The sequence below is a fragment of the Colletotrichum spaethianum genome (genome assembly GCF_022836535.1).
Source record: "Colletotrichum spaethianum MAFF 239500 DNA, contig06, whole genome shotgun sequence".
Lineage (NCBI taxonomy): Eukaryota > Fungi > Ascomycota > Sordariomycetes > Glomerellales > Glomerellaceae > Colletotrichum > Colletotrichum spaethianum.
The window spans coordinates 585544-601130 of NW_026054776.1; the positions used below are offsets into that span (position 1 = coordinate 585544).

Here is a 15587-nt window from a genome sequence, read left to right on the forward strand (position 1 = left end):
ATAAGTGATAATATAACTATAGAAGAAGACAACTTAATATGTAGTACCTGTATAAAGGTAAACTTTACTATAAAGGTAAATAAAAACTTAAATAACTATAATAAAGATTATAATTATATGGAAAAAGTTGCTTTTGATTTCTGTGGACCTATAATACCTTTTATATATAATAAATATAGATGGTTTATTATCTTTTTAGAAAGGAAATCTAGACTTACCTCTATTAAACTCTTAAAAACTAAAGAAGCAGAAGAAGTAAATACTGCTATATTAGAATATATAAATAAAAACAATATAAATAATAATAAAATAAGAGAATTTGATATAGATAGTGGTCTAGAATTTAACAATAATACTATAAATTATATATATCTAATAAAAGGCATAAACCATAATATAAAAGTTCCTTATACATATAAACCTAATAATATAATAAAAAGAGTTATTAGGACTATAACTAATAAAATAAGGGCTTTACTATTATAAGCTAACTTACTTCTATATCTATAGGGAGAAGCTGCTTTAATAGTAGTAGACCTATATAATATAACCCTACATAAGGCATTAAACTATAAAACACCGTTTGAAATAGTAAATAATATAAAGCTAGATATAGATCATATAGTTACTTTTAGCTCTATATGCTACTATAAAAATAAAGACCCTAAGATAAAGAAATTAGATAATAAAGCTATAAAAGCTATTATTTTAAACTTTAAAAATAATATATATAAAGTATATGATTTTCAGAAAAGATCCTCTTTCTAGACTAAAGATATTACTATACTAGAAAATTAATTTTTACCTCTTAAAATACTAAATAATACTAGTAATAATAATACTAATAATAATAATAATAATAATATTTTATGTAATAATATAAGTGGAAAGAAAGCCTTGAATTAAGGAGGTAATATAACAGATAATAACAATTATAATAATTGTAATAACTATAATTGTAATAACTATAACTGTAATAATTATAATAATAAATCTAAGATAATAATTGAACTTCCTAAGCTAGATAGAAAGCTTAAAGATAAATATAAATAGGTAGTAGACTAAGAAAGCGCTTTATATACTATAGAAGACTGCCTTACTATTAAACTTATACTTTCTACTATAAATAATTATAATAATAAAATAAATTGGTTTAATAAAGCTTTTTATATTCTATTTATAACTACTACAAAAGACCCTTCTACATATAAATAAGCTATAACCTCTATAAATAGAGATCGCTAGATTTAAGCAATATTAGAAGAAATATTAGGTTTATATAATTTAAATACTTGGAAAATACTGTTTTTATTTAAGGATATTAAGCCTTTAGGAGGTAGATAGGTATATAAAATTAAATATAATAATAATAATGAACCTATTAAATATAAAGCTAGATGGGTAGTATAAGGTTATAACTAATATATAGGTATAGATTACCTAGAAACCTTTAGTATTACCTGTAAACCAGAAAACTATAAAGCTATATTTATAATAGGCATTAAACTAGGCTGGATATTTAGGTAGTTTGACGTAACTAATGCCTTCTGCTATGCCGATATAGATAAAGATATATAGGTCTAACAACCTACAGGATTTTTTTATATAAATAATACTTATTAATATATAAATAATAACTATAAGAATAGTAACTTATACTGTAAGCTAAATAAAGCTTTATATAGTTTAAAATAAAGCCTTAGACTTTAGTATAAATATTTAAGATCTATAATAAATAAATTAGGCTTTAAGGAATCTCCTTATAATAAAGGAATCTTTATAGCTAATAATAATATTATATAAGTTATATTAATATGTTACGTAGACAATATTATAATAGTAGCTCCGTTAGAAGAATATATAAATATCTTCTATAATACTATAAATAAAGAATTATAGATAAAAGACTTAGGAATACCATATACGTTTCTTAGGAACGAGATAACTATATATAATAAGATCTTATATATACATTAAATAGAATATATAAATAAACTTCTAGATAAATATAATAAAAGGGATATATACCCTTATAATATACCTTTAGACCTTAATATAAAACTAAGAAAAAATATAAGGCAAGTAACACAAGAAGATATAATAAGATACTAACAAGAAGTAGGATCCCTACTTTTTGCTAGCCTAAAAACTAGGCCTAATATTATATATCCAGTTAATATATGTGCTTAATATATAAGTAATCCCTCTAAGGAGCATTTTATTACCCTTAATAAAATATAAGGATATTTAAATAAATACCTTAATAAAGGATTAGTATATAATTGTAATGTTGACCTCTAATTAGTTGGATTTTTAGACTTAAATTAGGCTAGAGACCTAGATAATAAGATGTCAACTACAGAATATATAACTACTCTAAGGTACTATAATACAATAAGCTAAAATAGTGTAAAACAGAAAACTGTTACTTTATCTACTTATAAAGCTGAATATATGGCTTTATACGAAGCTATTAAGAAAATAATATACTTATATAATTTATATAATTATATAATACTAAATTTAGATTTAAAACTAAATCTTAATATACCTATTATCCTTATAGATAATAAAGCTGCACAACGGATAACAGAAAATCCAGAGCTATATAAAAAAGCAAAGCATATCAATATAAAATATCACTTTTCTAAATAAGCTGTTAATAATAATAAGGTGTCCCTATTTCATATATATATAAGTAATAATATTACTAATATATTTATTAAAATAATAAATAAAAATACGTTTAATTACTTTATAGAGACTATAAACCTTAATATAAAGGGGTTTTTATTTATAGAAACTAAAGACAATAATAATAACCTTAATATAAAGAAGGTTAAATAGCTAAAATACTAAGGTTTCTTCTTTAATAAATTTTTTATATACTTTTTCCTTATAATATAAGGTTTTTTACTATAATAATATATATAATTATAATAATATATATAAATATAACTATAGTTTTTCCTTTATATATAAAGGTTTTTACTATAAGATATAATATACTATAAGTTTATCTTAACCTAGAATAAACTTAAGGGGGAAACTAAGAATAAGATTTATTATAAGAACTCTTATCTTATCTAATTATATCTTTATATCTAATAACTACATAAACTTACTATATCTATATTTGGATTAAGTAAAATAGGAGCTTTATAACCGTATATAACTTGTCTATATATAAGATAGGCTTATAAGAATCAGGTTAACCCTAGAATCCTAGTCTTAGATCTAGTTAACCCTAGAATTCCAGCCTTAGATCTAGTTAACCCTAGATTCCAGAAAACCAACTCCTAGATTCCAGATAAGATTATTTTATTAGATAATCATATTACTAATAAGATATCAAGAAAAGGATATAAGCCTAAGATATTCTTACCTTTTAGAAAGAAAAGTAGATATAATAGCATAGAAAAATACAATAACCTTATCTTTCTACCTTTACCTTCACTAAGTCTCTTTACTTCCCTATAACTATCTAAGAATATTATCAAGATATTCTAAGTTTATAACTATTATAAAAGTAATATAACTTAAAGCTTATAACTTAAAAAAATAAAAAAATAGCTTAAGTATTAGTTTTATATTTTAAAAGGATAATAAAAAAGCTTAAAGCTATAAAAAAAAAAAGTATATAAAAAAAATAAAAAAGTTATATATTAAAAGTAAATAAAAGGTCTTTACTATAAAGCAAATAATTCTTATATCTAGAGACTAAGGGATCAGAGGCTTATACCCTAAATCTAGGGTAATCAGACTTAACTACAAGGTAATATAAAAAACTACTAGCTAAGTTAAAAAGTAGTAGATATAAGGGTAAGGCTAAGGGGAAGTAATTGGCTAGGGAGACAGTTATTGACCTAGTAGTCTATTAAAGCCTAGAAAAGTTCCTAGACTCTTCTAAAATATAGGAGCTAATAGGCAAGGTAGCAGAGAGGCAGTAGGGACACCCTCAGAGGTCCTGGGGACAGGACTTTAGGGGGGAGGGATTATGTTAGGTACCTAGAGGGGGGGGGCACTAGCGCAGCACTAGTGGGGCTATTAGCGGGGTAGCTGGGGGCTACACTAGCATATAGTCAAGGGATTATAAAAGGATTCTAGCTACATAGCCAACACAGACTTTAACAATAAAGGTTAGCCACTAAGACCAACGTTAAAGAAAAGTAATAGTATAATGCCGCTAAATTAGTGTTATAGCCAAGGGAACTAGGCTTAGTTAAAGGGGGGGACCTGGGGGGTATATAAGGAGCAGCTGCGGCAGACCTAGGGGAAAAGGCAGATTGGAATAACAGTCAACACCCACCCCTACCTGTGCCCATCGCCGACCTCGTTACTCTGTACGACTCCAGCCTCTGACAGTATGGCCGTCAGTTGGATCAACAACAATGACTACCTTAAGAGCAAAGGCGTGGCGTTCGGTAAGTCACCGTACCCACTTTCCGACCACCCCCCACTTCCGACCACCTAAAAATCCCTCATCGTCAACCTCATCCTCCAACTTCCAACTATCACAACTTTTTCCATACTTATCCAAATGGCCTCATCTTTCTAGGCTACCTTATTTATAGCCTAATGGTCCAGTATACCGAACATGAGCTTAATCAGGCGCTGGAGGCTATGGCCAATGGCGTTAGTCAGCGCCAGGCAGCTCGTACCTATAGCATCCCAAAGACTACCTTATAAAACCGCATAACTGGCACCCAGTCAAGGGTATCAGCTTTTTCTGACTTCCAGAGGCTCTCTGTTAGTCAGGAAGCTAAGCTAGCCAGCTGGGTGCAGATCCAGGCTGACCTTAGGCTTACGCCAACGCATCAGCAGGTCAAAGAATTTGCCCAGCATATCCTGAATACAATGGGCAATACCCAGCCTCTAGGAAAAAGATAAGTGAATGCCTTTATATAAAAAAACCTATCTATTAAGGTCTAAAGAAGTCAATCTATTGATTCTAGACGTATTAATAGGGCATCTACTGAGGTTATTAAGGACTAGTTTAAATATCTCGCAATCCCAGCAATATTAGCCATCCAACCAGCTAATAAATACAACATAGATAAGACTAGTATCCTTAAGGGCCAAGGAGTAAATAGGCTAGTGCTAGGCAGGGCAGAGACTAAGTCTATACATAAAAAGTAGCCTAGATCGTAAGCCTAGGTATCTATTATTAAGTATATCTTAGCTAAGGGCTAGATACTATATCCTCTTATTATATATAAGGGCAAGACAGTCTAGCAGCAGTAGTTTCCTCTAGACCTTACCCTTTATAATAGATAGGAGTTTACAGTAACAGATAATAGATAAATAACTAATAAGACTACTATTAAGTAGTTACTAAAGGTCTTCTTACCATAAACTACCCCCTAGCCTAATCAAGCCAGACTACTGATCCTAGATAAGCATAGGAGCCACATAACAACAGAATTTATATAGTAATACTATATTAATAACGTCTATCTATTATTCTTATTGCCACATACTTCCTATATCCTTTAGCTACTAGATCTATTAGTCTTTAGCCTAATTAAGTCAGCCTATTACAAAATGTAACAGCACAACTCCCTTAGCCAGATGGTTGTACGTCACAAGGGCATATAAGCAGTGTTGACAGCAGGGCTTGCACGCGTGCAAGCACTGACGGATCTTTTGGGTCAATTGGGTCAATTGGTTAGGCCGTAGAGTCAAAGGGTCCTTGCGACCGACGTCACTGTCAGCGTCTGTTACACAAAAAGCTTTAGCCTAACCTTAACAAGTAAAATAATTTAACTATAGTTAACAAAAGACATTTTATATCCTATTATCAGCAAGCACACCTATCTAGGCTAACAAAAAACAATATTATAAGTGGCTAGATAGGTATAGGACTATAGCCTATTAATATAACTAGACCTCTTATAAGCTCCCTGCTATTGCCTAAGGTAATAGCACTAATAACACCACTTAATAAGGCTACCTAAGGTATCTAAGGTATCTAAGGCATCTAGGATACCTAGGGTATAGAGAAATAGGAATCTGCTATATCTGCTATTACATGGTCTACGCCTAAGAAGATAAAGGATCTTAATAGTTAACTAAACTTATTTAACAAGCTAGATCAAAGTGTAACTACATAACGCTAACTATTCAGAAAGGTCAAAAAAGGCTTCCAAGAGCAGTCCTTCTAACTAGCTACTACCCAGCACCAGATACAGCTTCTCCAAGCCTAAGTTAACAACATGGCAACAAGGAAGAAGAAGGCTGTTCAAATCGACCCTAATACCAAGTTCGCCAACATCAGCAATATACAGAAAGCCTAGATCAAGGCTGGCAAAGCTGAAGCTGACGCAGATAAATCCAGCGCATCTGATTGCCCTAGTAAAGCAGAAAGCTGTATCATAGTTGCATCTGGCCCTCGTCAATAGTCAATTGAAATAGGTGGTTGTGTTGCGATAGCCTCGTTTTTGGGTGGTCGGAAGTGGGGGGTGGTCGGAAAGTGGGTACGGTGACTTAACGGTGCGAAGCTGTTTAGTGCCCGGGTGGCTTCAGCTAACAGTGGCGGAAAGATTGAGCTGAGGCTCGGTAGTACCTCTGGGACGCTTGCGGGCACCTGCACGGTGGTTGGAACAGGCGGATGGCAGAACTGGGTCACGGTGACATGTCCCATAAGCGGCGCGACGGGCGTACGGGATCTATATTTCAAGTTCACTGGTGGGGGTGGGGAGCTGTTCAATTTCAACTGGTTGCAGTTTAGTACTTAATGATCATATGCGACAAGCGTTAACACTTACCTACGTACGTATAACAGTTTTTTTCACGAAAGTGAATGTTCTCTGCATAGTAAATGTACGCCAATCTGATGCTACGGACGACTAACGAGTTCCTGGAAGAATGTACAGATGGACCGTTGGGCAAGGGCATCTATGAATGGGGAGTTACAGCGATGTAGCCGACAGTTGTTACTGCTACAAACTCACTTAGGAGATCTTTTGGTATCCTTCATTCCATTCTCCCCGACCTCCCTGACAAATTGCATTCCGCGCGCGCCACCAATCTTAAAGCTTGTTAGCAATGCTATTCCAAGCCCACTTTCAAGGGGACGGCACGATTAAAGAAGTTTGTGCCAAGCCGCCTAGACACCTTTCGGATTCCTCGCTGTACAATGTAAGTTAAAGGGGCCGGTTGTCAATACAAGTCGCTATTTGCTTGGAAAGGCAGTTTCTATCAATACATAATTCCCAATCATCATCATCTTTACTCGTGTGCACTGCCTAAAGTCACACAACCAGGAAGGATTTCCATCAAGCCTATAAGTGTAAAGCCTCACTCTCCGACCTTGAAGTTTTGGACCGGTTCGATGCTTTTCCACTTGGGTACGATGTACTGCTTACTTTCAGTTATTCTTGTCCAATCTTGCGTAGCCTGCTGTTAGACTCGAGATGGGCGATAAATATTACGACTTGCAATCGTTAAATTGACATATTCGCCTGTCGATAGTAGCATTATGCTCCTTTACGGGTTCAATCTGCCCAGAGAACAGACATTGATAAAGACTATACCGGACATTGCACATTTTTGATGGATTGCTATACTGGCTATTACTTGCAGCTTGACCTCTGAATTTTCAACGGGCCTGTTGAGTAGTCCTAGCTTTGATTCCTCTTCAAGAATATCAACGATGAACAAGCAGTGCACCATAGTCTTTGTATTATCGAAGCGTCGCCGCCGGGAATGAATGCTCCTTACACATTCTGTCTTCTTTATTCTATACCGCCCCTTAAAAAGTTTGTTCCTGGCTCCATTGCTTCTATCACTAGCAAAACGTACTGCCTCATTTCTAGCGTAGTTGACTGACCAGAAGGAGACATATTTCTCAATACTTTCTGAAGACGCAGCTTGGGAATTATCCGAAGGATGTTTCATCTTGACCCACAGTCAGTCTTGAGCTTTCCAGTCAGTTTGACTGATTAAAATAGTCAGAGATATCAGATTCAAGACTTCACTCAGGTTTGACTGTAATCTTCACGAAAATCCTGCACAATAATCTGGAAAAATGTTCATTTTCTGTAGCCATCCAATCAATGGAAATGTGGAAGCCACTCGCTAGCGGTTAGAACAGTCGAAAGCCTCTCCATGTAGTCAGGCTCGACGTTATCCTCGGCATGAAGGTCGTCCTGTGTCCATGAAGCTTCTAGCAATGTTCTGATCGAGTGGAGCATTCGAGCCGGGGCTGTATCTTGAGTGCTGAACACCATATCCAAAACGCGAAGCCTTTCAACGTCCGTTCGTGCTTCGCAACCGAGAATCAATAGAGGTAGCGGTCGCTCGCAGGTGCTCATGTTCTTCATGAGATGCAACCCTCTGTCCACCAGAAGACGCAATTCTGAAGGGTAGATAGAGTCTTGTTCTGTTGAACGGCTGAGATACACGAGTGTCGAAATCCGAAAGACTTCTGCTTTAGCAGCGGCAGATTGTATCTCAGGGTCGAGTGTCTTTGATAGTTCGAGCTTTTTAAGCTCTTCCTTGAGATGTGCGATTTTGGCCTTGTATGCTTCTCCGTGGACTGTGGGATCTTTAGATGGTAAGATCTCAGCGGCTACCTTGGATAGAAGATGGAGTGGCTCGAAGAATTTCTGTTGCTCAACAGGTTTCTGGTACCCAATTAATCCAGTCGCACCATGCCACCGGGATCTGTCTTCCAATCGGTAAGAGGACAATCCTGTATGGGATAGGCGGGACTGTAGTTTGATATTGGGTCGTAGCCAGTGACGCAGACTGAATTGAGCCAGCACTTCATGATAGTAAACCCATTCCAGCAGAATTGGGCCGTCATTAGCCCTACCGAAACTTTCCAGTGAGACGCTTTCAATCACCTTTCCTACAGCCCGTAAATAACCAAGCCACTGATTCGAAGATGCTGAGCTTTGCAGAGTCTGCTGCTTGAGTTAGCATGCTGGCTCGTACTTCCTAATATCAAGAGCTAATTAAGCTTTGGAAGAGAAGAACAATGTCAAAGCTTGGTAGATGACAAACCTCGAACATGCAGAGAGCCATTCCTGCTGCAACATGTTGAATAGCAGTCTGAGTTTGAATCCATTGAGCGGCTGAGGCAGCAAGAGCGTGAATGGCCGATAGCTTCAGTTCTTCCCCTCTCAATCCTGGCCCATACCGATACTGTGATGCAATAGCTAGTAGAGAGCGTTGCAATGCAACGCTAGCAAACGAGTCATTTGAAGAGGCAAGGCGGAGCAGAGTCTGCCCCAGTGGTTTGTTGCTAAAGCTCGATAACCTGGATGCCACTTGATACTGGACTGAATAGTCTCCATGTAAGCGCTTGAAAACATAAAGACAAGAGGCACCCAAGGAGGACGCACAAAATTGGAAAAGATCTCGCTCTGTTGCAGATAACCCGGTTATGGACCACGATAAAGAGTAGCTTAAGGTGGGGATGTCGTTGCACTGTGTTGTAGTGAGGTATTGGTACACCTCAATGTCCCAGGATGTCGCATTAATCATTTGAAATTGCCCCGACGAAGGCTCTGTGGCACGGGTGCTTTTCAAATAATATCCGGCTCGGCTAACGATCATTCGCTTCCGGTCATCGTCCCTGGGCCAAGATAAACGAAGCCCGTACCCTTGGCAGACCCGGCTTGATCGAATGCAATTTGAGCATTGTGGACGACGGCGGTCACAATTAGTTTTGCGAACTACCAGTTACCCAACGTCAGTATGTTTCTCACGGAGGCTGTCAGCAGCGCTGATTAGTGATGACTGAGAAGCATTAAGCGTACCTATGCAGGTTCCACAGCGTTTCTTTAGTGATGGAGGTTCGTCCCGGCCTGACGTTGGATTTTTCATTGTTTGTGTATTTGACGCTTGAAGGCGATGGATTACAGAACGCGGTGTCTATCTATGAAATTCGCAAATAGTTGCTCGATGGATGATGCTAAGGAAGTTTGATTGCTAAGCCGACGAGACCCCCGGCGCATCCAGTGGCAGGTAAAACAACGTGGAGGCATGTCATACTGCGCTGGCAGAGCGCTAGGCAGCATCCGGCTTATGACAAGTCCGTTGGCAACTTTTTGCGAAGCTAATTTCGAAGGATTCGGCATATTGACCAATCATGTTCTACTGCTATCTGCCTGTGTACTATGGTATCGGGCCAAAGTTTAACCCCCTTGTGAGGTAGAAGTGGCCGTGCATCTGCGATTATCTAAGGAATGAGTACTTCGAGGTTCTTGTGCACCTCCAGCATAAATCTGACCACTGAGAGTCATTTACAAAGTGGATTTGTCTCCACACCACCTGTTAGGGAGTTTAAACATACCCATACCTACCACCATAGTAAGCCTTGCCTCAGTACACACATCCATTCAATGGCAACTTTTTGCGGGGCTATCGTGAAACTGGTAGCCGGCTCAGGTAGCCGCAGAATAATTATAGACTTTAGTGATGTAAGTTTTTGCGAGATCGCCGAGATGATTCTTTGGGATTAACAATCAAGTTCCTTGGCACATATTGTTTGGCCAAAACGATGTGATATGAGCTTCGAGTTAACTGACAGTCTCGTATATAAGTAGTTCCGCTTCGCAACTTTTTGTTGCTTCGAAGGATTACACATTACTTAGCACAGCCACCACCAAATACTTCGATCTTCCACTTCAGATCTGGAAGAAAGGTCTTTGTCCTGAAATAACCAATCTATATAATCGCAGAACTCCATCATGGCTTCTTATCTCGTGACCGGTGTAAACCGTGGCATCGGTGTAAGTGTCTACGAATCAATATCTGGAATATTTCTAAGAAAACACGCTAATATGTGCTCCATAACTAGTGGGAATTTCTGCGTCAGATTTCTAGTGACACCGACAACGTTGTAATTGGTACCGTCCGCAACAAGGCTTCCATGGAGAAGAAACTCATCGATGAGCTTGCAAACCGACCCAATATACATATAGTGGAGGTTGAGATGACCAGTTATGACAGCATCAAGGCAAGTATATCAAGAAAAGAAGATTGACACACCTAAAATGGTAAGCTTACTCTACTCAACTAGAACTCCGTCGACATTGTGTCCAAGATCACGGGAGGGAAGCTCGATTACATTATCGCCAACGCGGGATATATCTCTGACTCGTCGGCATACGACCCCATCGGCAAGCTGTAAGTAAATTGCAAAGTATGGAGCGAATGCGTCACTAGAAACTCACTAATGCGCCTACCCTTCCAGAGGAGACTCCCCCAAAGAACTTGAAGAGGACCTTTTGCATTGTTTCAAGGTCAACGTCGTTGGCAATATTCACCTCTTCAACCTCTACATGCCTCTAGTACTCAAAGGAAATGTCAAAAAGGCCATCACCCTCAGCTCGGGCATGGCCGACATTGACCTGATCAACCAATACCGGCTTGACGTCGCCGCTCCATACTCTATCAGTAAGGGGGCGATGAACATTGCAGTCAGCAAGTTCCACGCTCAGTACGCTGGAGATGGAGTCCTCTTCATGGGTATCTGTCCTGGAATGGTCGAGACTGGTCATAACGACAATTGTGAGTTCAAACTTTAAGTGCGGGTTTCCCGTTGAAAGGTTATGACTAACCTCCGTACAGTGAGCCAGCAGCAGTTGGAGGGTGCCATGCGAACGGCGGCAATTTTCAACGAGTACGCCCCTGGCACCAAACCAAGGGCTCCAGAGGACTCTGTTGGAGATGTTATGAAGGTTATCTACGAGTCTAGTCTCGAGAACGGTCGTGGAGGTGCCTACATTTCTCACTTGGGAAACAAGAGATGGTTGTGAATAATAGAAAGGCACTTGGGGTGTTCCGCTGCTTTTTGAAGATATAAAGAATCTTTTTCTAATTCGATAAGAACACAGCCAAAACTAAACTAAACTCAAATGTTCTGAATTCTGAGCTATGTATGCTCTGAAGCCACTACAGAAACATGTTCACTGCAAACGTTCAAGTTCTCCTCAACTGTGCTGTCGTTCGATTTATCCGTTCAGTCCCCGATTCGAAACAAGTGTCTGTCCTGCTACCATTTCGGAATTTTAAAGTCCCTTCGCTGCCCCTTCATACGCCTTTATCTTTTTTCGATCCTAAAGGGTGTTGCCAAATCTTTGAATTGAGCATAGTGAGTCACCAGAACGATTCGGAGGGTGGCGGTACTTAGAGAGACAATTCTTCAGGACGCTTGGCCAACGAGATTCTCAATGGTATAGATCAAAAGTCTAGACTAGGTACATGGAAAATAATGAATTGGTCAATGGGTCTAGACAAGATACGAGCTGCACCATCCTTGGAAAGGCAGGAAGTAGAGATGCACGGGACCGCGAAAAACTGTGGTGGATATTCTGGGGAACGCTTTGACTTAATTCGCAAGTCTCAGAAACTAGCAAATACAAGGCTTTAAACTTTTTTCCTTTACTGTTAGTCACATCATATCAATCAGTAAACACTCACTGCAACAGGCTGGACGTTGCAATAAAGTCATGGCATGACTCGTGCTTCGAGGATCGCTTAAGGAAACGCAACAATCTGTCAACCCGTTTCGGCAACATGCATTGCCTGTCTATCATTCAACTTCAAGCTTCAAAGGGCATATTTGCAGGTTCAGACGTCATTAGGTGTCCTACGCCATAGCGTAGAAAATTGGAGAAAAGCTCAAAGGGTGTAACAATCCCTTCGACAGTGGCACCTAGCCGAGCCTGAGTTGCACCCATGAAAAATCCTGAAGAAGGGTTTAATGGAACATTGCGGGCCAAAAGTGGATTAGAAAACGTAACAACAACTGCTGAATTTTCGTCTGCCGTCCCATATTCAAGCGGAGGTTCCAGATTCAGTAACACCTGCCCATCACCAATCGTGTCAGAACAACCGGCACCGATAATGATTTTCGCTTTGATTGTCAGGTGGCGCGGGAGGAGCCGCGAGGTGAGTCAATCCAAACGCAAAGAGATGGGAGGAATTGCGAATGTCGTTTCTTTAAAACAGTCTCCCCTTGACCATAGGCAGACGAGAACCGTTCATCTACACATAATCCGGGGCCCCTCAAAGCTAAAAGCTGCATGAAAGAGCCTACTTCTCCACCCAGCCGACCTGCATCTCATGTTGCCCTCTTGAATTCGCTGTCGTCGATTTCAAGCGCTCCACCGAGCGCAAACGATTCCACCTTCTCCGCGGTCTGGAAGGCCGACTAGTGAGGGAATCACGATCGATCCTGCGCCATTCGGCTCCTACTGGTCTCTACCCCAAATCATAACCCAACATACTCATCATGGGCAATGAGACCAAAACGGGGGCGCACTTGTAGACCCGAGCGTCAGGACGTCTCTATCCGTCCTCCCCAATCCAAGAGCCGTGAACACAACCACGATTCCAGCGCGCCACAAGCCTTTCCGAGGCAGACCAGCGGCGTCGCCGAGATGGAGGAGGGCGAACTGATCAATTTCAAGACTCTGCACTGGCTGTGAGTTGTCCAACTTGGTATCAATTTGCTTGAGACATACTGACCTCGCCATAGGCAAGGGGGGATCTTGCTGGTTGCAGAGACTGTGTCCCTAGGAATTCTTTCCCTTCCGTCTGTTCTTGCTACGGTTGGCCTCGTCCCCGGTGTCATCCTCATATGTGTGATCAGCGCCCTAGCCACCTACTCTGGCCTTCTCCTCGCCGAATTTCGGAAACAGTACCCCTTCGTCCAAAATTTTGGCGATGCGGTCGAGCTTCTTGGACGACCGATCGGCATGGGAGTTGTCTTTAAAGAGGTTTTTGGCTGGGCCCAAACTATTCTTCAAGTCTTTTTGATGGGTGGCCACATTCTCTTGTGGACGATTTGCATGAACACCCTTACGAACAGCACAACCTGCACGGTCGTCTGGGCGGCTGTGGGCATGTTGGTTTTCTGGGTGTTCAATATCCCGAGAACTTTGAAGTGGACAAGTTGGATGTCGGCGACATGTGAGTCTTCCTTGCTATCAGTGATGCCATCTACATGATTTCTGATACTATCCAAGCTTGCGTCTCCATCGTGGTGGCTGTTTTCATTACAGTCGTTGACGTAGCGATTGAAAAGCCTATCGGAAGTGGATCGATCGACGTCTTCAAATCCCTCGGCTTTTCTCCTGCTTTCCTTGCGGTCACCAATATTGCCGGTGCTTTTTGTAAGTGGCCCGCTGGATCACGAAGTTAAAGGTTTCACTTTTTGTTAACTTGTTCTTTCAGCGAGCCATGCCATCTTTTTCAGCGTCATTGCCGAGTTCAAGAACCCAGATGACTGGCCTAAGGCACTTGCATTTCTGCAGATCACGGATACGACGCTTTACATCATTGCCGCAGTCAGCATTTACGTTTATGTTGGGCCTGACGTGCCATCTCCCGCACTTTCGGCAGCAGGCAGTGCCACCATTCGCAAAGCCATTTGGGGAGTTGCGATTCCCACGATTGCGATCGCTGCGGTGATATACGCGCATGTTGCGTCGCAGTACGTCTTCACGCGCATCTTTGGCAACACCAAGCACGTCGTGAGAAGAACAAGAACATCGACTATCGCCTGGCTGCTGATCACACTGGGCATATGGGGCATTGGCATGGTTATATCTGAATCCATTCCCGTCTTCAACAACCTGCTCGGTCTTGTCTCCGCCGCGTTTGCCAGTTGGTTTTCGTTTGGGTTACCGGGAATCTTCTGGCTCTGGATGCATAAAGGCAACTGGTTTAGCAGCTGGAAGCAGAGATGCCGGTTTGTGGCCACATCGCTGCTTTTGCTTGTGGGAATTCTGATTTGCGTTCTTGGACTCTGGGTTTCAATCGAATCCATTGCCAAGGGGGGTTCGGGTTCAAAGCCTTGGACCTGCGCCAGCAATGCTGCAGAGTGAAACCTGTATGTAGTATGGGAGATTAGTTGTCTGTCCCCATGTATCAATATCATGTGATGTTTCTGTTGTGGATGCGACGAGTTCGAACCTGAGTGAGACAAAGTGAGAAACATTGAGCTGCACTCATTGAAACGAACAGAAGAAGCCGACGATCAGGTTTGAACCTGCTACTAATGGCGTTGTAAGCGGTGAAAATGGCGAAATCCCTTGTGAGGTGCCGACCAGTCCATCAAAAAGTCTTCTGGGCTTGCATGACATTTGAGGTTATGGTATGAAAACGTTCCATAGTTTTATTGTTGTTCAACTTCAGGCAAATATAGGCCTTCTCGTTGCTCTACTTAGCTAGGACGCCGCGCTGTCTTGCGCCGTTTTTCGGGGCGAGGACAGCGCGTAGGTTCATACGGTTTCCACTGCCAACAGGTCCAAGGCTTCCGAGACAACATGCTTTTGGTTTACTCATGGCGATCAAGCTTCCGATGTTTGATAAACCAGAGACACCACCTAGAGGATTGTGACGGAGACCCATGAGCTAACAAAAATAAATATAAAAGACTCACGAAGTCCTGGACCTCAAACCCATTTTTGGAAAGGAAGTGATCACCATGACACTAATCACAGACATTGATACCGAACACAGTTTGGCATGGCAATGTGAATACGAGTCGCTCTTGCGTCAAGACTAATCCGGCTTAGTGATCACCCATCCTGCTGCGTTTTGGCTGTAACTGATATTTTCTTTTT

The 15587-nt window shown here is 40.2% G+C and overlaps 2 protein-coding genes across 2 annotated transcripts; both read left to right on the forward strand.

Annotated features, from left to right (window-relative positions):
• Positions 1-10700: 10700 nt before the first annotated feature.
• On the forward strand, positions 10701-11771 carry ColSpa_03194 (putative oxidoreductase; the record flags this gene model as incomplete). Its single annotated transcript, XM_049269406.1, has 6 exons — positions 10701-10742; positions 10829-10952; positions 10975-11009; positions 11033-11139; positions 11207-11523; positions 11584-11771. 6 exons carry the CDS (start codon positions 10701-10703, stop codon positions 11769-11771), a joined length of 813 nt encoding a protein of 270 aa, XP_049125363.1.
• A 1626-nt stretch (positions 11772-13397) lies between these two features.
• On the forward strand, positions 13398-14846 carry ColSpa_03195 (N amino acid transport system protein; the record flags this gene model as incomplete). Its single annotated transcript, XM_049269407.1, has 4 exons — positions 13398-13441; positions 13496-13929; positions 13986-14132; positions 14194-14846. 4 exons carry the CDS (start codon positions 13398-13400, stop codon positions 14844-14846), a joined length of 1278 nt encoding a protein of 425 aa, XP_049125364.1.
• Positions 14847-15587: the final 741 nt, after the last annotated feature.